This window comes from Panthera tigris, chromosome C1, assembly GCF_018350195.1.
Source record: "Panthera tigris isolate Pti1 chromosome C1, P.tigris_Pti1_mat1.1, whole genome shotgun sequence".
NCBI lineage: Eukaryota > Metazoa > Chordata > Mammalia > Carnivora > Felidae > Panthera > Panthera tigris.
Genome location: NC_056667.1, coordinates 146,177,077 through 146,198,345, shown reverse-complemented (window position 1 = coordinate 146,198,345; position 21,269 = coordinate 146,177,077). Strand labels below are relative to the sequence as shown.

The 21,269-nt window shown below is 40.4% G+C and overlaps 1 protein-coding gene across 2 annotated transcripts in view; it reads left to right on the top strand.

The window, feature by feature from the left end:
* ACVR1 (activin A receptor type 1) overlaps positions 1–21,269 on the top strand; it is a 140,434-nt gene that overhangs the window by 98,495 nt on the left and 20,670 nt on the right. For both annotated transcript variants that reach the window (XM_042994480.1, XM_042994479.1), the window contains exons 7-9: positions 2,063–2,209; positions 8,878–9,153; positions 13,098–13,295. In XM_042994480.1, the coding sequence (XP_042850414.1) occupies positions 2,063–2,209; positions 8,878–9,153; positions 13,098–13,295 (621 nt within the window). The remainder of the gene's footprint in view (positions 1–2,062; positions 2,210–8,877; positions 9,154–13,097; positions 13,296–21,269) is intronic.

Here is a 21,269-nt window from a genome sequence, read left to right as displayed (position 1 = left end):
GTAAATTCAATTATAGCATTTTGTTGCTTCGGTGCTAAAGACTTTCATAAAAGCAATGCCATTTCAGTAGCTTATAGTTAGTGTTCATGTGGTACAGTCTTGAATAAAAATGTATGGGATGAACTGCTTGGATAGCACGTTACCATTTCGGGTTCAAAAGCATGGGAAGTTGGACTAGATCAGTTGTTACCAGATAGTGATTAGTGAACCCCCCAAATTTCAGATACCTTAGGGATTTCCATGGGGGCTCCATGGCCAGTACTTTTGGGCAGTCCTGCCTCTGTTTTTAGCGACTTCCACATAAGGTTGCATTTCTAAAAAGCATTTGACAACTTAAAAGCATTTGAAAACCATTGAAGTTGAAGTACGTTTCTATTTTAAATCTGTCTACTTATCCTGACATCCATCTCTGTTTTCTTACAAAAAAAAAAAAAAGGATTTAAGGCAACTTCATAGTAATGTATACAATTCTCCGGCATGTTTTTTCTCTCCTTCCTAATTAGAATATGAGGACAAAGGGCAAATAAAGATACAGAATTTTACCAAAGGCAAGAAAAGATCAGCATACTATTTTGTAGCAGCCTATTTTATACTGTCTTAGCACTAGCCTTCATCTCGCACTACAAATGCTGGGCAATTGCTATGACTGTATTAAAATTAGTCCTGCTCTAAATACTATTTTTGTGACCTGACAGCAGCCCACAATGATGACTTCCTGGCCCCATTTAACATCCTTTTGGAAGTAGTCATTGGTATTTAATAGGGACATTGTTTATCATGAGGGATTCTAGATTGAGTGGTTTGGATTTTGTGTCAGGACATAATCACCTGGATAGGCGAGCTTGCTTCCTCCATGTTTGGGTTTCTTCCTCCATGTTTGGCTTAGTTTTTTTTTAGCAAAGAGCTATGTTCCTGTGCATGCAGGTGGTGCTGCAGCTGCTTATTACAAGCTGTGACTCCCAGCAGCCACTGGCCCGGTGGAAAGCCCCACTGCCCCGCAAGGTGTATCTCCTGCCTTTGTTGTATCTAGGTGCCGCGTGTGTCTTTACCCTGATTATACCCTGTGTTGATCCCCATAGTCTCGTGGTAATTACCTCCTCCTCCCAGCCTCCCCCATCACCCCTACCTATAATTAAGGAGAAGAATGGAAGAGGGAACAAGTGGTGGACAGGCTGACGGATGTGTTTCTGCTGTAGGAGGGGGCGTGCCCCCCACAGAGCAGATCACAAACTAGAGACACCACGTTTTGGGAAATGCCTTCTCCAAGGGGCCTTTGCAATGTGGCCCACTTCTGGCACCACAGGGGCTGTCTAACAAGCAAATACCCATGACCAATGTCGGGAATCAGAACTGTTCTGGGATTATGTCTTTAAGACTCTGCAAATCCTCTTTTGAAATATATCCTCTGCCAAGAAATCCTTTAGGGAAGGTAGTGGCTGCTTGTCGGTCTCCTACACAGCACTGTTTTTTGTGTGTGTGTTTACGTGTGATTTTTTTTGCGGGGGGGATCCTTCAGAACGCGTGTCTCAAACTTAATAGCCTCTCCCTTATGAAAAATATAAATGCATATGTAAATTCACAGATTTGGACTCCCAAGAAAATATCTATGTTGATCTTGTTTGAAGGGAAGGAGTCCAGAAAGGTATTCAATTTGGACACGTGCAGGTTTTTTATTTTTTTAAATTTTTGGCTTTCAGCATAACAGTGAAATCTAATACTCTGTACCATTTTCTTAATTTCACTAACTTTCAGGTGCTTTTAAAAACCATACATGTTTCATAGGTTTTAATAGAGGAATTTAACTGTAAACTTCGTAATTAGCAGCCAGTTGTACTGTGCAGACACTGAGGGTGTTGAATTTGTTATGACAGTGGGTGGCCAGGAGGGGCAGGTTCCGGCTTACTTTTGAATGTCTTCACGGGAGAAAGGTGGTGGTGTTTATAGCCCCAGATTCAGTTCTTGCAAGTAAACAGTAGAAGGGGGTAATAGTTGCAGGCAAGAGATGTCCTGGCTACCTCTCCTGTTCTCCAGTCCCACGTCACCTCTGTGTTGCTTTCTCTAGGGAAGGGCCGGTATGGTGAGGTGTGGAGGGGCAGTTGGCAGGGGGAGAACGTCGCTGTGAAGATCTTCTCCTCCCGGGATGAGAAGTCATGGTTCAGGGAAACAGAATTGTACAACACTGTGATGCTGAGGCATGAAAATATTTTAGGTAAGTACAAAGATAATCCCCTCGTTAATTTTATCCAGAAACAAAGAGTTGCCTCCCTTTGCCCTCTCCAGAGTTGGTGGATGTGAATTTGCAAGTCTCCCCCGAAAAGGGATAATAGGGATCGTCAGCATTTATATAAAGTTTAATTTTCTTTTAATGCTAATTTCTTGTTTCAATCTGCAAAGAAGCGAAGTTTGAAGATTCTCTGGATGATGAAAATGAAATCATTATTGCTAATTCTTATTCTGTAGGTTGTTATTTAAGCAACAAAAATTTACCCCATATTGTTCACTTCAAGGCTTCCTCCGTTGTTCTACTTACCGCACCCTTATTGAATATTTATTGAATCAAACTAAGAAAGCTCTTTGGACGATTTCCTAGAGATTCACAGCTCCCAGGGACATCATAATTAAATGCACGTTCCCTCAAACTAGGCATGGTTTTTAAAGCCCAGATTTACAGAGGGATTTAGCATCCATTTTAATTTGGAAACGAAGGCTTAGAACCATTTGTGAAATATGTGAGGAGCCCATTGAAATACTGCTTTGGAAGTATAAGGGGTGAGAATATTCCTTGTTCCCATTGACTTCTGTGTCTTTGGAAAGTTTCTCTAAATGTGTTTATACTAATACATGTATGGGGAATGCTGCTCAGAGTTCTTTATTGGTGGGTATAAAGTTTATATTGAAATGGACTCTATAGGATAGTGTTGGACACCTCATGGCTACTGGGTGAGATGTGGCTTATAGGAAGGCCATTACTAGAATTTATTTCTATTCCATCGCTGCCAATTTCGTATTAAACCCGAGTCAGGTTGTCCGCAAATAACGGTTTGACAGTTGTCTACAGTTTTGCTTTGACAGGATGGTTGTGTGTTCCATCTTAGAATTGTGGATTTCTGCTGCTGTCTTCTCCCCTTACCTTACCTGCTGGGCTCTCACTGTCACCCAGTCGTGCTCACTTGCATCATTGCTGTTGGTCTCCCGTTTCCAGTCCATCTTGCTCCCTTGCTATACTTCTCATGGAGTCTTTGTTGACTCCTGCATGGCCTGCCACATTTGTGCCTTCTGGGCTTGCCAATCCAGACTCCTTATTTGTTGGGGTCCCAAGGAGTCTCAGGCTTCCTCTACAAATATCCCCAGAGAGCAGCCACTTCTGATATTTGCCATTACTGGGGATTGCCACGAACATTCAAGTGTCCGTACCTTCGTTCGGTGGTCTTGATCACCCATGAGCCCACCCCACACTCCTCCGACTCCTCCTTCCATCAAAATTGCCCAATTCCCTTTCAGTTTATCCCAGAGGACTTACTTGTGCTTTTCTGCATGCCCTCGCTTTGTAACTGCGCTGTGGCCCTGCTCACATACTACCTTGTGTCATAGTTCGACGCACGTGTGTAACAGCAATGACTACTCAACACCAGTTACACTAGTTACTACTACACTGCTGTACACGCTTAATGTGCATTTTCTCGTGTAATCTTTACCACAGTCATAAGAGGGTGGATACTCTTGTTTCATTAGTTTTAACGGATGAGGTAACCAAGGTATAGAGGTTCCCGGCACCCATCAGGTTAGAGAGTAGAGCTGAGAGTCACGCTGGGCAGTCTGTCTCTAAATCACAGTTCTGTACTCTATGTGGTAGCTAGCTCGGGGAACTGCTTCTGTGATTCTACAGTGAAGAGTATGAGGTGAAAATTCATCCACAGTCAAAACTATCCTTAAATGTCCCAATTGTTCCTCTGACACGGGGACAGACAGGTTGAGTAACCGATAAAGCGTCAGTTACGTTAGAAGCCGTGATGTATAAGAAGTACTTATCTTTCAAGGGTGGAATTCTGTTAATGGGCAGGTGCACATACTCTTAATAAGTACGTATGTGGGCTCTGAGATTCATTAGAAGAAGGGCATGTTTAGGCACCCCTTCTTATTCTCATGGGCTCACAGGTTCATCGAGCAAAACGCTCTAGATATTGCGAGGCTATGCAAATCATCACTTTATCAGTGCTTTTGAGTTAAATGAACTGTGATACCATTCCATTGTATATGGAGAACAAGAATCATTTCCATTGTTTTTACTTTCATACTCAGAACCAAGGACAGTACCCCAGCACATGGTAGGTGCTCAGTAAATGTTTGTTGTAAATTAGATTTAATCATAAGAGAAATCTGAAAGTCACTTTTGCAATAATGATTCACATGAGAGAAGTGACCACATAGTTGCAAAACACTGCTCATTTCTTATTACCAAATGATCCAAGGAAATTCTGTGTTCATGAGATCCTTCTAATAACATCATCATAATTGCAGCTGTATGAACTGATTTTACTGTGTAGTTTAGTTGAGAAAGCTCATTAAAAAATGCATCACTTTTTCTTTTTTTTTTTTTTCTTTTTTTTCTTTTTTGGCTAAACTTGGTTCAACTTCTTTCCCTTGCTGTACCAGTTTTCTGGATATAGAGACTTTAAGGTTTTCTGTGATCATTTCCTTTTCTATCAAAGGAGCATGTTGTATTGGCTATCGGATCATGATTTCCATCCACCCTTGAGTATTGCTAACTCTAGCCCCTCAGAGTAAAAAAATTACAAACATTTACACATATATGCATACATATAAAACTCCGCACCCTCATTATTTATCCCCCTCCAACAATATCTTTCAAATGACTCGTGTGGCTTTCAGGTCTTCCTTCTGCTCTGTCTGGTGTAGAAGTCAACAGACAAGAGGGTAATGGGAGGCTGTGCTATGTGGTGGCAGGAATGGTGGTCAGGAACTTGAGAAGCTGGTTTCTACTCTCAGCACCACTAACAACCCCACTGTGTGACTTTTGGCCAAAGTTATATGTTGCTGAGCGTTCTTTTCCTCATAACTAAGACCAAGGGAGTTGAGTCAATGTGAGAATTTTACTCCAAAGTCTCATCTTACACTCTTTTTAAAAAAAAAAAAATAGTAAAATGTGAAGTTTACTTTTTTAATCCTATTAAGTAGGAAGTTCAGTGACATTAAGTACATTCTCCGTGTACAACCATTGCCACCCTCCATCTCTAGAACTGCCTCATACTCCTAAGTGGTACTGCCTAACCATTTAATCAGAATTTCTTGAGACCAAAGTGGAAGTAAAGGAAGCCACCCGCAAAAGATAGTACATTACAAAATTGTTGTGGCTTTAATTGAATACTGAGCTATTCTAAAATGTAGTACTAACCAGCTATTCTCGATACTTCCTGTGTTGGGCATCATATGAAGCACTGTACCTATAATTACTCTTCTATTCTCACAGTACTCCTTTGAGATTGATGATGACATTATCCTTATCTTACAAATGAGGAAGCCAAGGTGGAGATCTTACATGACTTGTGTGAGATCACCCAGCTCGGGAATAGTGGAGCCGGTTGGTACCCAGCCATCCAGCTCTGGGGCCCAACACTCTACAGCACGTGCCCCACAGTGTAGTGGCCTCACTCCTCAGCTGTCATAGCTACCCAGCTCCTGGTTCCTGGGCGTGTCACCAAGGAGAGGCTCACAGGGGCCACTGGTGATCTAACATAATATTTTGGGTTTTATTTTCATTTTTGAGGAGGCTGGGAGGATGACTTTAGCTGTTAAATAAGAGGCTTTTGTTCTTTTTTAAAAAAATTTTTTTAAATATTTGTTTATTTTTGAGAGAGAAAGAGAGAGAAAGTGTGAGCAGGAGAGGCGTGGAGAGAGAGGGAGACACAAGAATCTGAAGCAGGCTCCAGGCTCTGAGCTCTCAGCACAGAGCCCAGTGCAGGGCTCCAGCTCACGGACCGCAAGATCATCACCTGAGCTGAAGTCAGACGCTTAACTGACTGAGCCACCCAGGCACTCCTAAGAGGCTTTTGTTCTAATCACTTTTTCTCTCTGTTAATGAACACATCCAATGGCTGTGCCTGCGTTCTGCCCAGGTACCTGTTCAATCTTCCCTAACAGTAGAGAGCTTTGACTGAAATTGCAAAAGTTCCATAAAAATACTCTAGCACTCTCAAACAAATGTAGTTCTATAATTCACACTTGGGAGATAAACAGTTAAAAAGAAATCCTGCCTATTTAAAAGTCATTTTCCTGGAAGGTCTAGAGCATAATTAATGGGACAAACAAAATCCTTCTCTGAAACCTAAGGGGCTTAGGGGAAGGTAAGTGAATAAATAAACTTTCTTTCTTTCTTTCTTTCTTTCTTTCTTTCTTTCTTTCTTTCTCTCTCTCTCTCTCTCTCTCTCGCTTTCATCAATCAGTCAGTCAGAGACTGTTCTTTCTCCCTTAAGCAGAGAAATCAGTAGAGGCTATATAAATACACAAACAGTAATTTAATTTCTTTTCAGTGGTGCTTATAGTTTAGGATATTTATTTTTGAACATGATTAACAATATCATTTGGTTTAAAAGGATAAAGCAGAAACATTTTCTTTAGTAAGAATGACTAATAGGTAAGTACACATATTATGGCCTGTGAAGGGCTCCAGGAGAAATGGCTATGGGGTGACACAGACTGGAGAGGGGAAGGCGTGCAGGAGTGAGGCTGCCTGGGGGAACCAGCTCAGAGGGAAGTGGAGAAGGAGGTAGGGTATCACGTGTGGAAACATTATTTCCTTTACTTCGCAGATGTCCAATGGATACAAGTGTCAAATTGTCTTTCTCTGAGTAGAAAGGAGCTTGTTTGGGGGCAGTATGGCATCATGGGTAAGAGTAGGGGTTCTAGAGCCAGGCTACTGGGACCATTACTGGCCTTAACGTCAATCATGTCCTCTGCCTCCTTTCTGTCATTTTTGGAGGATTATGTGCAGACCGTGTAGAACTGCGCCTGGCACCTTGTTAGTCCCAGTATTTACTAGCTGCTTCTGTTGCTGATGATGACGATCAAATAGGGGACATTTCTTTGTTCCCAGAGTTTTCTGTGTAAGCAACGGTGTACCCAGATGGCTAGCACCAAACTTGGGGTCGGCAGCTACTTAATGGATGTGTAATTTGGCATCTCCTAGCAGCAGTTTCATTTTTTATAAACTGACTGTAATGATACCTGTGTTACTAGTGTATTGAGACAAATCCCATGAGAAAATACATGTGAAAGTGACAGGAATTTTATATCGAGCACTATGCAAGTGTGAGGCATGTTCCACGTATTTGTGTTTTTCTACATCCTTTCACAAGTCATTTAATCCTTCCTGAAGCCACATCTTTTCTTTTGTTTTTAATATTCTTTTATTTATAAGTTCCAAATGTCACTGCCTGTAGTGGACATTAGCGGGGTATTTGTGTGTGTGTGTGTGTGTGTGTGTGTGTGTGTGTGTATTATGTGTTTGTGTATTATGTGTGTGGTTGTATAAATATTTACATGTGCATATATAAAATATGTATATGTGTGTATATAAAAAGATGTGTGTGTGTGTGTGTGTGTATGTATATATATATGGAGAGAGAGAGCATGTGAGAGTGAGTGCATGGAAAACACCTCTAGCAGAAAAGGCAATCATGCACATCACAATTTATTCCATAGGTTAGAAAGTTCTAGAGGTCATTCACTTTGCTCAAGGGTCCCCTCAGAATGTCTAGAAAAATCTCTTCCTACCATTTTATTGACCTCTGTCAAATCTCACTTCTTGAAAAGAAGTCTTGAAAAGTGGTCTTGAAAAGACCACTTCAGTTATCACTTCTTGGTGGAAGCCTGTTGTAACATCTGGTCTGAATTATTAGCAGTCCCTATTTGGGACTCATGTTGCCCTTTACAGATGTAACAGTACTTTTCATTATATTCATTACATTATATTGTAATTTTTCCTTTTTATATCTGTCTTCTTCTCTAGCCAACAGACACTATTATCTTAGTTTTCTTGTGTGATTGACAAAGAGCATCATAGGTGCTTATTATATTTGGTTTCTTTTTTATTTGATGAGTAGTCAGTCATTTAATATAAATTTATCCCTTTATCTTTCATCTGAGTAGAGATAATCCAGAGAACCTAAACGAGTGGCCCAGTATTACACAGCAAATCACAGGCAGAGTCAATATGAGAACATAGGTGTCTAGATACTATATGTTTTTTTTTTAATGTTTAAATGTTTTTTAAGGTTACTTATTTTGAGAGCAAGCAAGAGTGTGAATGGGGGAAGGGCAGAGAGAGAGGGGAGAGAGAATCCCAAGCAGTCGCCACACTGTCGGCGCAGAGCGCTGACACAAATTGTGAGAGCATGACCTGAGCCGAGATCAAGAGTCTGTCGCTTAACCGATGGAGCCACCCAGGTGCCCCTAGATACTATGTTTTTTTATTCTTTTTGGGTGGTCAATGAATAATCTGTGCTTGGAATATGAGCATGATAAAGAGTTTGATGCTATCATTATGGGTAAACACGAAGATATTATTCCTATCTTAATGAAATGTATACTATTTTAAAGGATTATTTGTCATGGAAATGAATATGGAAATTTCCTATTCATTAGCAGTACCTTGTTATGGAATAAATAGTATTGCATTTTTCTGTTGATGCCTCTGTAAACCTCCTTTCATGGAAGTTGAATGATTTTTTGTTGTAGGTATCTATCTATCTTATCTATCTATCTTATAGGTATCTATCTTATAGGTTTCTATTTCTGTGTACCGAAAGTTATAATGTGAAATTCTTACATGTCTGCTAATTTTGTTCTTGCTCTTTCCAGGTTTTATTGCTTCAGACATGACATCAAGACACTCCAGTACCCAGTTATGGTTAATTACACATTATCACGAAATGGGATCGTTGTATGACTATCTTCAGCTTACTACTCTGGATACAGTTAGCTGCCTGCGAATAGTGCTGTCTATAGCTAGTGGTCTCGCACATTTGCACATAGAGATATTTGGGACCCAAGGGAAACCAGCCATAGCTCATCGAGATTTAAAGAGCAAAAACATCCTGGTTAAGAAGAATGGACAGTGTTGCATAGCAGATTTGGGTAAATTTTTAAAAATATTTCTTAATTACCATTTTTACTTCTGTTGCAGTCCATCCTTTAGCTAGGTTGCATCCACCCCCCCCCCCCCACACACACAACCTTTCGTTATGAAACATGTCAAGCATGCAGACAAATCAAAAGAACTTCATAGTGAATAGCTGTATACCCACCGCCTAGGTTCTGCCATCAGCATTTTACTGTTCTTAAGCTTTGCCACACATCATCCATCCCCTCTCATCAATCCATCTTAATCTTTGATGCATTAAGTAAACTGCACACAAAAGAGCCGTTTCTTGTAAAGACTCGAGCATGTATACCACTGTGTCATTCCCCAGAGTGACTACTGTGTGTTTACTTTTTTCTTTCCAGGTGAAATTTCAATTTCATGTGAAACGAACAAACGTTAAGTAATACATTCTCAGAGTTTTGACAAGTGCTGTAAAATCCAAATGTCTATCGAAAGTTAGACCTTCGCATTACTTTGGAAAGTCACTTCATGCTCATGCAGTGCGTCGCTGCCCCAGCCCACCCTCAGAGGCAACCAATAGTGTGTAGCATTCTCATTTCCCAAACCTTTACACAAAGTAGGTACACAAATAACCTAGGGAATGAGTTCATCTTGAAAATGTTTCTAAAGTTGTTTTTTTCTGTAACCATGGCAAAATTATCAATGAAGAAAGAGAAAACCTAACCCAGTTCGCAATTTGCCCTGCTGGGATACCTCATTCCTGTGGTGTTAGGATACTGCTCAGTGTGAGCTTTAATTGCATTATAAATAAGACTGTTTTCATTTATAGCGACATTGTATATAAAACCATCTTCAACTTAGACTTGGATATTGGCTGAGTAATTATGCTAATGGGAACTGAATTGTAATATTGGTTATTCATGTCAGTGGACTATTGAGAGTCCTCACTCTATTTGATTAAAAAATGGTTTATATTATTTTCTTCCATATACCTGTAGTTATTGTTCCTAGTATTCCCATACTTGTAGGCTGATAAAGGTTTAGACAGTATTAGCTCTATGATATAAATGATAGAATTTATTCTTGTTTTTAAACACAAAAGACTCGACATGTCAGGAAAATTCATTTCTTTTGTATTTCTTTACAGTCTTTGCATTCATGCTGAGAATTATTTTACAATGTTTTGCAAGTGTGAGAAGACAGCTACTAAGGATAGCATTGAAAGGGCATGGCTCTAAAGCTTTTTGTTGCTTTGCAGTTGTAGTTGTGGTGTATTGGACTTTCATGGCAATGCCATGGCTTTTGGAGCAGGGTGATTTGGGCTGGAATCCTGATTTTCCCAGTTATTCACCCCGTATATCTGTGCGGGTGTTTTAATCTATTTACCTGCCCCAAGTACATGACCACTTATTTTCGATGTTAGGGTAAGGGCTTAGCAAGGAACACTTTAACGTTTGACACTGTGCACTGTACTTCTGTACTGTTTCAAATGTTCATAATGCTGCGTTCAACTATTACTCATGTTACTAAAAATCACTTATGCCTACCTCACATGATTCTTACAAGATTCAGAAGTTACAATACTTGCGTTGCAAATGATAAGCATTCAGAGGGTGGTTGCTGTTATAGTCCAGTGGTCTAGGGGAGATGGAAAATTGAGGAGGCTGTTGGCTTTGGTTATGGGACTTGATAGGGAGTCAGAGGTGTTTTTCAGTAAGTCCAAGTAATTCGTGATTCGTCTGTCTTTCTTCTGGCCTGTAGCCTTCCAGTTAGATACACAGATTTGTAGAAACATCTGTGTTAAGATGTTTATTATTCAGGGAGTAGATCCTTTGAACAGAAGACAGCTCGTCCTGTAAGATCATCATTTGTTTAATTTTTCACTTTATACCCAGAAATTAAGGATCACTCATTAGAAATCATGTTCTATTATTGAAACTGCAAAAATTTCAGTATTGTATTTATTTTTCTAACTTTTTGTTATAAAAAATTCAAACATACAGAAAGGCTGAGGGAATAGTTAAGTATAAAGATCATTCATACCCACAGCACTTAGATTCAGCAGTTGTTAAAATTTTGCCATATTTGCTTTATCTATATGTAGCTGAACGTGTATCTTTGCTGATACATTTGAAAATAAGTTGCAGACATCACAACACTTCTAAATATTTCAAAATGCATCTCTTAAAAATACCAAAATATATCTGCATGATCATTTTATCAAACCTAAAATTATTGATAATTCAATAATATCATTTAATGTCCATTTTCAGATTTTTCTGTTTTTTTCAAACAAGAAATCAGCCAAGGTTCACACATTGCATTTGGATATTTTGTCTCTTTAAGTAGTGTGATAATTATCTATTACTGGGTAACAAACTATCTCTAAAACTTAGCAGCATAAAATAACAAATTCGTTATCTCACATAGTCATCTGAGGGTCAGCAATCTTGGAATGACTTAGCTCTATGGTTCTGGCTCAGGATCTGGTGGGGGTTCCAGTCAAGCTGTCGATTAGAGCTCCAGGCACCTGAAGGCTTGATGAGGGCTGGAGGAACTTCCAGGATGGCTCCACTCACATGACCATTGGTGGGAGGCCTCAGTTCCTTGTCACGGGGACCTCTCCACGGGGTTGTGTGAGTGGCCTCGTAACACAAGAGAACTGATAGCGAGCAGAGAGGAAGCCATGATGCCTTATATGTCCTAATTTTGAAGATATACACTCATTTCTGCCGGGTTCTGTTTGATAGCACAGCCTACCCTCAAGGCAGAGGGAGTTGAACTTCACCTCTTGAAAGGAGAAGTCTCAAAGAACTTGAGGACATATTTTTAAACCACCACAGTTAGTACTGCCATGATCTATTTAAACTGCTCCTTTTTATATTCTGTTATTTTGACTCCTTGGTTCTGGAAACAGTAGAGAGGTATATATGTTTTTGGAGACAGTGGCCATAGAATCTTGGGGTTGATTATAAAAGGGAAAGAGGAACCGGTCTGATTTAGTGAATGCAATCGCTGATGTCTCTAGTAATTTTTCAAGGTGAGATAACAGGTGCCATCCCTGTGGCATGATAAGGAGTCATCATCCCACACACTCAGAGCCACAGAGCAGGAGCAGAAGTGTTCCTAGATGGCCTGAGGGATCCCCAAAGGATCCTTGGGTTGCAAAGGTTTACACAGGCTGCTTGTTCCAATGTGGCACTTTTCATTGTGTGTTAAAGGAATTATTTTCAGTTGGTCAGCATGGACATCAAAAAGTAATTTCATCCTCACAATGAATCATGCATGTATCTGCCTAACCCTCCTGGTCTGTGTGGAATGCCAGGTCACTCTGATTGAGGAATTCTGAAATGAGGGATGGTTTAAGAAAGGGCTTCAAACCCATTTAACAGGAGAGCTGTGCTTTGAATTGAGGGCTAGTTTAATGCTGTCTGTACGCATGACTTTAGAGAAAAGCCTGTGGGCTTGGTCAGCGTTGCTAAGTCTCAAGTGAGCATCCCTTCCTTAAGGGATGGAGTCTGCCCTTTAAGTAGTGATACATTACCGCAGATTCGCTGCCTCACACTGTTGGAAATTTGTGTTTGCACACAATTGGGAGCTGTGGCGGAGCAGGAGAACTTAATTTCCTTCTGGTAAGACACTTGGAGATTCCCACTTAACATGTGAGCCTGTTTTCCTGTGGACTTCAAACACTGGCCTCACAGTGCTTCGGTGCTTCAGTTTATTATTCCCCCAAGTCTTTTTGTCTCAGGGGTTCATGTGTTAATAGCGTCAGAATGTTTCTGGCATTACTTCTTTTTTCTATTGGTGACAGGTGTCATCACAACAGTATTCCAGATTGCTCTGGATGTAGTGCAGCAGTGACCACGATTACCATGAGGGGGCGCTTCTGATTAGGGTTGGTTTAAAAGGCCTTCAGCAACCCTCTGTGAGAAAGGTAGTGAACTGACCCGCCCTGTTGTCTTCTTCCCTTTAGGCCTGGCAGTCATGCATTCCCAGAGTACCAATCAGCTCGATGTGGGGAACAACCCCCGTGTGGGCACCAAACGCTACATGGCCCCTGAAGTTCTAGATGAAACCATTCAGGTGGATTGTTTTGATTCTTACAAGAGAGTTGATATTTGGGCCTTTGGACTTGTCTTGTGGGAGGTGGCCAGACGTATGGTGAGCAATGGTAAGTATCTGATCTCATGTAGTAATGTCCTTTTCCAAGTCGTCTTGATTCTACGATCTTTAAAAGGGCAAAGGAAATATTTAAGTCCACAATGCACCATGAATCATACTTATTCCTTGAATCATACATCAGGCTATCAGCATCTATATTTGATTTATGGCTAGTAGGTGGAATGTAATGGCATTATATTTTAGCTACACAAGAGGAAATGATGGTTGAAAAAGAAGAATATTTTGGGCTGGGACATCTGCTCCTAGCACTGCCTCCCCAGTGCCTCAAGTATAAGCCCCCAATAAATGCTTCCTGTCTCTTAAAAAAAAAAAAAAAAAGAATATTTCTGGAAAAGACTGTTCTTCAGCTTTTCTTTTGATTGGTCCATATTTCATTCTTTCCTTTCTCCATCTTCCTATTCTCCCTTTCTTCCCACCCTCCCTCCGCCTCTTCTCTTCTCACAAGTGAGGTTTAACATGAAAGAATGCTTGAGTAAATCGAAGGGTGAATCCTGCTATGTTAGATATTTTTACTTCCTAAAGTTGGATTATTGAGAAAATAACACTCAGGTTGCACACTCAGAATTCACTTGTGAGAAGCAGTCTATACCTTCTTAATTAATGAAGTTTGAATTCAGGAAGTCCTGAACAGGTGGTTAATGCTGGGCCTCTTATAAGTACGTTTTCTGAAATGGTGTTGTCGTAGCACTGAGAGAAGCATAGGTCAATCATTTTTAACCTGTGACTCATACAATAAAGTCTTACTTACTCTTGTCTTTCACGTGTCCCCATTAGCCACAAGTACGTTGTTGAACTTTACTAGAAGTACACTGTATTCTGAAAGAACTAAGTATACTGTTCCAAATTGCACACGCCCCAGCTACCCACAAAGTGGTTATTATAGCGAGCTCTCTTGACTCACCTAAATAAACTTCTTCTTCTGAACTGCAAGTCTTATTTCAGAGGACATGTCTGAAATTGTTGCAGAAAAACAGGAAAATGGCATATATTTAGATTAATACTCTTTCAAAAGATACTTTCCCCTCCTAGCACTTGCTGGAATCCTGGATTTGAAGTATTAAATAATGTGCGAACTCTCAAGGATTGAGATTCTTGGGGCAATCATAATTTTCCTGAACAACATAACCAGAGAATAGGAAGTTCTTTGAGGAAAGTTGAATCGGGGTAATTTAACATAGCTTTCGTGTGCAATAATTAAAACTGGCATGCCTTCATGGTAGCTGCTGAAGCTGCCGCTTTTCCTTTTTTCTTTTTTTTTTCTCTAACAGCAAAGCCTGTCTGGCTTTGATACCCTTAGGGAATTTCTTAAAAGCAATGTTTCAGATTAAACATAAACATACATGCATCGTAACTGGACAGTTCTTTTAGTTTTCTTTTTCTTTTCTTTATTCTGATGGAGCCATGAACATTTTCTTGGTAATTGTTTCCCAATCATAGGGAGCTTACTGACTTGCATTTTGTGCCATTCAAGTGCCTTGAGAATTATCTGCAACAGGGAGATTGTTTTGCTGATGTATGAAGTTCTGAACTTTGCCTGGAATTGCACATCGGCTTCATTTGCCTACCCCCTCACCAATAATCCTTGAGCATCTTGGAACTGAAAATCTAATTGTAATTAGTTTATTTTATCAAACAACTTAGAGACGATTGGCATCATAATGAACCATGCAACAGGGAACCTGCCCCAAATTAAGCGGAAACGAATATCCCAAGGCTAGGACGGTGGCAGTCCGGCAGTGGGTGTGCTGGAGCAGCACCAAGCAAGCCTGCATGACGAAAGCCGAACTTGGCAGAGATGTGGGGTTTGAGCTTTGTAAGAATTCTTGTTGCAAACGTGTTCCCTGTGTCACAGGCATAAACCCAAGTGGCTCTTAGAAGCTTAATAGGAGTCCACTTGAAATTAGAATCATCAGTTTAAAATTTAGCTCAACAAATGGTCGTTTGCATCATCTGTTTAACATTATTTTGGGGAAAAAAATCATGAGGAGAGAAAGACTATTTTGGTGGGTTTTTTTGATTGATTTCCTCTTACGTCATCATTTAGGTGGTTCTCAAGTTCCTAAAATTCTGGTGAGCCGAGCTTCTCTTCTGTGTTGTGGTTTGAGTTTTTGGAGGAGGTAAGGGTATGTTGTGTCTCATTTTAAATCAGTTAGTGTCCCTTGGCAGTGACTAATTTGATATTTTCCCGTCTCTTTTTAGTCCCCCTTTTCCCATGAGTGTTCACATGTGCACGCACTCATGCACACATGGAAATCACCTTATCTGAGCTCAGAGTAGGTTTGCATGTGGGATTGAACACTTTCAGGTTTATTATTAATATTTTAGTTATTACTACACCAAAACAGAAAAATGAGAGAAAATCTGCCCTTAGTTCAAACATCTATATGCCTTTCCACTTCTCTGTGCACCCACGTGTATGTTTCTGACTCCATTGTAATCATAGTATATATACAGTTCTGTATCATCTTTTTTCATTTGAGTGTGCCTTTAACGTTAAATAGTCTGGTTTTAAGTGGTCACGTGATATTTTAGTGGCCACTTTCATATTTTAGACATCCCGTCTCCTCCACCTGGGGCATACTAGTTCATACAACTTTTTCACTTGGGGAATTAATTCTTAATCCGAAAACAAGTACACCTAATAGGTCAGAGTATGGAGGTTTTTATGGCTTGATACATATGCCAAATTGCTTTTCATAAGAGTTGTACTAATTTACAATATCTCACTCACCCCAGGGTGTGATGTACCTATTTCACGTTCTTGCCAGCTTTAGGAGCTGTCATTAAAAGAATATATATTTTTGAAATTATTGCATATAAAACGTACCTCATTTAAATATATGAATATCTTATCTTAGGAAGGTCATTATAATTATGCATCCTTTGAGTTTCCGAGCCCATGATAAAAATTGATGACCAGATAGTTCTCCTGGAGCAGTATGATCCTCAAGTGAACCATGAGTATAAAAATATGTTGCATTTTGTATTTTCATTGGAATGTTACATTTATTTGCTGCTAATAATAAGCTTCATGCTGTTTCTGTACAGGAAATGAGAATTAAGTCCATTTGCACATCTGAAAACTTCTCAGTAGTGTCTTTTGGAATTCACTTCTTATGTTTAGATTGACACTGAATTTGGAATTGGTAGCAAGGAAAATGGTTTTCTCATCTGTCCTGTGTGAATTTTCTGTATCAATGTAAGGCAGGGGTTGGCCTGGATCAGTTCTTTAAAATGAGTGTGTGTCAGATTTGTCTAGAAACACAGAATGCTGAGCCCTCCCTGCCCCGCCCCAGAGTTTCTGATTTAGGAGGTCTAGGGTTGGACAGAGAGCTTCCCTTTCCAACAGGGCTGCAGGTGATCCCCACATTACTGTTGGGTCAGGGGCCATAGTCTTGAGATCTCATGTGAACATGGAATCAGTCAGTCTTCCCGGGCCGGGAAATAGACTGCCTCCAGAATGTGGACAGTCTGTCCCAGCAGGATACCCATGACTTGTTTCTGATGCTTTAGGTGTAGATACTTGCTCTCTCTTGCATGCTTAAGAGGGGTTCATTTCTTTAAGAGTCTTGTATATAGACCCTGGCCTTTCTAGATTTTTTTGCTACTTCTCTGAGAGTATTCTGGCAGTATTCTTTTCTTCTTTTGATAGTTCTGCGGATACATTTGTGTCTGGTTACCTGAGTTCAGTGTGGTGTGAAGACAGCACCTTACAGGGGGGGTTGCATAGGTAAATGGGTACATCATCACTGTCAACTTGTGCCATTTAGCTTTGGTCTGACAGAAGACCTTTAGTAGCCCCTTCGAAGCATCCCCCAGTAGCGTGTTACCTCTCCAGGATAGAAGCCCTTTCCCTGGAGCATCAGCTTTCAGTGTTCTGCCTTGTTCATATCTCTGTATGCAGAAACCCCATGGTTGTGTTGTTCTCGTACTGTGATCACCTGCTCATGGATTTCAAAACCAAATAAGATCATCTCCATCACCCATCCTCCAGCATATTTTTGTAGTGTCATCTGGGCAGAATGAGCCTCTGTTCACCTCCATGCAGCTCACAGTCTACTGTTACGTATTTTAACAGTTTTCATTGAGATTTAATGTCATATAAGTTTGTCGTTTAGGTGATAGGCACACTTCACTATCGTCAGTACACTAGCAATTTTGAAAAGGCACTATACCCAGATTGGAGAGGCAGACACATTCCGAAGATAGGATAGAGACTGTTCCTTTATTGTGTTTGGGTGCTGAACATCTTGTTGTGACACGTTTCTGTCTTCCCTTGCTGTGGCTTTCCTTGGGGCCAGAGCACCGCTCCTAGAAGCTATTGAGTGGTGCCCTTTGTGTGCCACTGCCCTTGGGCCCTCCCAAGGCGGTGCGACGTCATCCTTAACATTTCAGGCTGTGAAATCATACTCTCCGACTTGATCACTTAACGTCAGTTTCATCATCCAAAAAATATTGGTGGTGATAATATTCACTTTAAAAAGCTCTGATGATGAACTGAGACAATGTATGTAAAGCATCTTGTGTGTCTCTGGCATGTAGTGAGTGTTCAGTAATGGGGCCATGGGTATTTACTGTTCCATTGAAAATGAGTGTCAGGGGGCACCTGGGTGGCTCAGTCGGTTAAGCGGCCGACTTCAGCTCAGGTCATGATCTCGCGGTCTGTGAGTTCGAGCCCCATGTTGGGCTCTGTGCTGACAGCTCAGAGCCTGGAGCCTGTTTCAGATTCTGTGTCTCCCTCTCTGGCTGACCCTCCCCCGTTCATGCTCTGTCTCTGTCTCAAAAATAAATAAACGTTAAAAAAAAAAATTAAAAAAAATGAGTGTCAGAGGACAATGGTGTGCTTGTGGACCTCAGTTGGCCTTCCTTCACCTCTCCGTATGTTAATCCTTCACTCAGATATTACATTTGTTTTTCTCTTCACTTCCCATGGGAGTGCTGGGTGGACACACTCTTGTTTCACCATTACTGGCTTTATTTTGCGATGGACTCCAGTGTTAAAATGTATCTCATAAAAAAAAATCCTCGCTGGCCCGGCTGCATCTTTTAATGGGATGAAGGCTAGGAAATATTTGTTAGAATGGGTTCTACAAAGTACATGTGTCAAACACGAATTTATTCTAAATAATCCTTGGGCTTCTGTTCCTAAGCACAGTGCACTTGTATATGAAAGCCATGACAACTTTTATTTTCTTTAGCAACTTAATATCCACTATATTTCATGATTTCATCTCACTAGGGTATATTAAGTTTTGAACAAAGGGAAGAATCATATTAGGAAATTTTTTGAATATTCATGAATTTCTTTCAGGTGTTTTGTTTGGTTGAGCCTTTATAAGTGGCTGGGGACAGGCATATGGAGGTGGAGTGGGAAGGAAGGGTATTTTCCCACTGATTCCTAGAATTTCACGTCCCTGGTTTAGAGATCCAGACCAGAGGACGGCAATCATGCCCTCATGACAAAATAACCTGAGTCAGGCAGAACTTCATTGGGTGCTGTTCAAGTAACAGTGTGTTAAACCTTGTAACAGCCCGGCATGCAGTGAACAATACACTCTTCACCTCATAGGAGACCCCTGTAGGTGCCAACTATTTGGACCTTCTGTGGAACTGCTCTCTTTAGGTTTTAACACTGTGCCAGATCTAAGCCCTCTAAGCTCTAGCTTAGAGCAGGGCTCTGTAGCTCACCTACACTTTTTGTCCCCCTCCTCTGACAACTAACTGTGACATTAATGTATATTGCTAGTAGGGCCTCACTACACAGTAACCTACAAACCATTTGCTATGTTACGTTGATAAGAATCCCCAAGATAGCAGTTACTTTTATAATTCTAACACAGATCTCTGAGAACAGAGTCAGTCTTGACTTGAGGGACGTGCATGGTCTCATATGCCTGTGGATTGCAGTACGGGAGGAGGCATGGACCTGCCACATGTACACTCTACCTAGCAGGGAACAGAGCTGTTCTTCCAACCCGCTTCCTGTTTCAGAAAGGAGTACTTGGCTGTGGGGTAAGGCAGGGCTTCCCAGTGAGTATGCGGTGTTAGGTTACAGAAATGCCTGAGGTACTGATTCTCTTAAACCTCCGGCAGGGAGGCAGGGAGACGGGGCCCACGGGGACCAGAACCCCCTACACTGTCGGCACCTCTAATTCAGCAGCCTCATCCATTTATCTGTTAGTAATGTTTGATGGGGGCCATGACACAAAAAATGTTTGAAGTCCTCCCGTTAGGAATGATAAGTGAGACGACACACATCTTAGAAATACCTTTTTGAATCTTGGAAAACAGAGTTCATGGAAAGGCATTCTTTCCGGTGACACTAACTTATACATGTATTACCTTCATGCTTTTTTCCATACCAAAATGGTACTTTTACCATTATTTTAATCTTTTTTTTTCATTGGAGTTTTTCAAACTTAGTCTTTTGAGGTATAGCTGATACACAATGTTACATTAGGTGCAGGTATACAACATAGTGAGTCAAGTCTGTATTTTATGTTGTGCTCACATAACTGTAGCAACTCTCTGTCACCATACAGCACTATAACAATACCACTGACTGTATTCCCAGTGCTGTACTTTCCATTCCTGTGACTTATTCTGTAACTAGAAACTGTTACCTCCTTTTCACCCATTTTGCCTCACCCCCTTCACCTCCAGTACCCATCAATTTGTTCCCTGTATTTATGGGTCAGTTTCTGCTTTTTGTTTGTTCATTCGTTTGGGTTTTTTCAGATTCCATAGTAGATAAATTCATCTGGTATTTGTCTCTTTCTGTCTGACTCACTTCATAGCGTAGTACCCTCTAAGGCATCCATTTTGTTGCAAATGGTGAAATCTCATTCTTTTTTTTATAGCCAAGTAATATTTCCTTGTGTACCTATGTATGTGCACAAAATGCCTTTCTGTGAACTCTGTTTTCCAAGCATCAAAAAGGTATTTCCACTATGTCTGTTGTCCCACTTATCGTTCCTAACAGGAATATTTCAAACACATACATAGAGTCTTTACCCATCCCTCTGTCAACGGACATGTGGATTGCTTGCATATCTTGACTATTGTAAATAATGCTGCAATAGGTATAGGTGTGTATAGATTGTTTTGAATTAGTATTTTCATTTTCTTGGGTTAAGTACCCAGTAGTGGGATTACTCAATTGGATGGTATTTCTCTTTTAAATTTTTTTGAGGAACATCCATACTGGTTTCCACAGTGGTTGCACCAATTGATATTTCTACCAACTGTGCACGAGAGTTTTGCTCTACGTCCTTCACAGCACCTGTTTATTTCATGTGTTTCTGACACTAGCCCTTCTGACACGTGTCAGGAGATACCTCATCGTGGTTTTGATTTGTATTTCCCTGATGATGAGGGATGTTGAGCATTTTTTCATGTGGCTGTTAGCCATCTGGATGTCCTTGGAAAAAGATCTATTCAGGTCTTCTGCCCATTTTTATTCAATTTTTTTTTTTTGGTATTGTCTAAGTTCTTTATATTTTGGATATTAACCCTTTATTGGATGTGTCATGTGAAATATCTTCTCCCATTCACTGAATTCCCTTTTCATTTTGTTGGTTTCCTTCACTGTGCAAAGCTTTTAATTTTGGAATCATCTCAGTGGTTTATTTTTCCTTTTGTTTTTGTTGCCTGAGGAGACATATCTAGAAAAATGTTGTTATGGCCGATACCCAAGAGATTACTGCTGATGGTACTTCTAGGAGTTTTATGGTTTCCAGTCTCACTTTTAGATCTTTAATCCATTTTGAGTTTATTTTTATATATGGTGTGAAAAAGTGGACCAGTTTTCCCAGCACCATTCATTGAAGAGAATGTCTTTTTCCCATGGTATATTCTTGCCTGCTTTGTCCTTGATCAATTGACCATATAAGTATGTGGGTTTTTTCTGGCTGTCTATTCTCTTTCATTTATCACTGTGTCTGTTCTTTACTGGTGTCATACC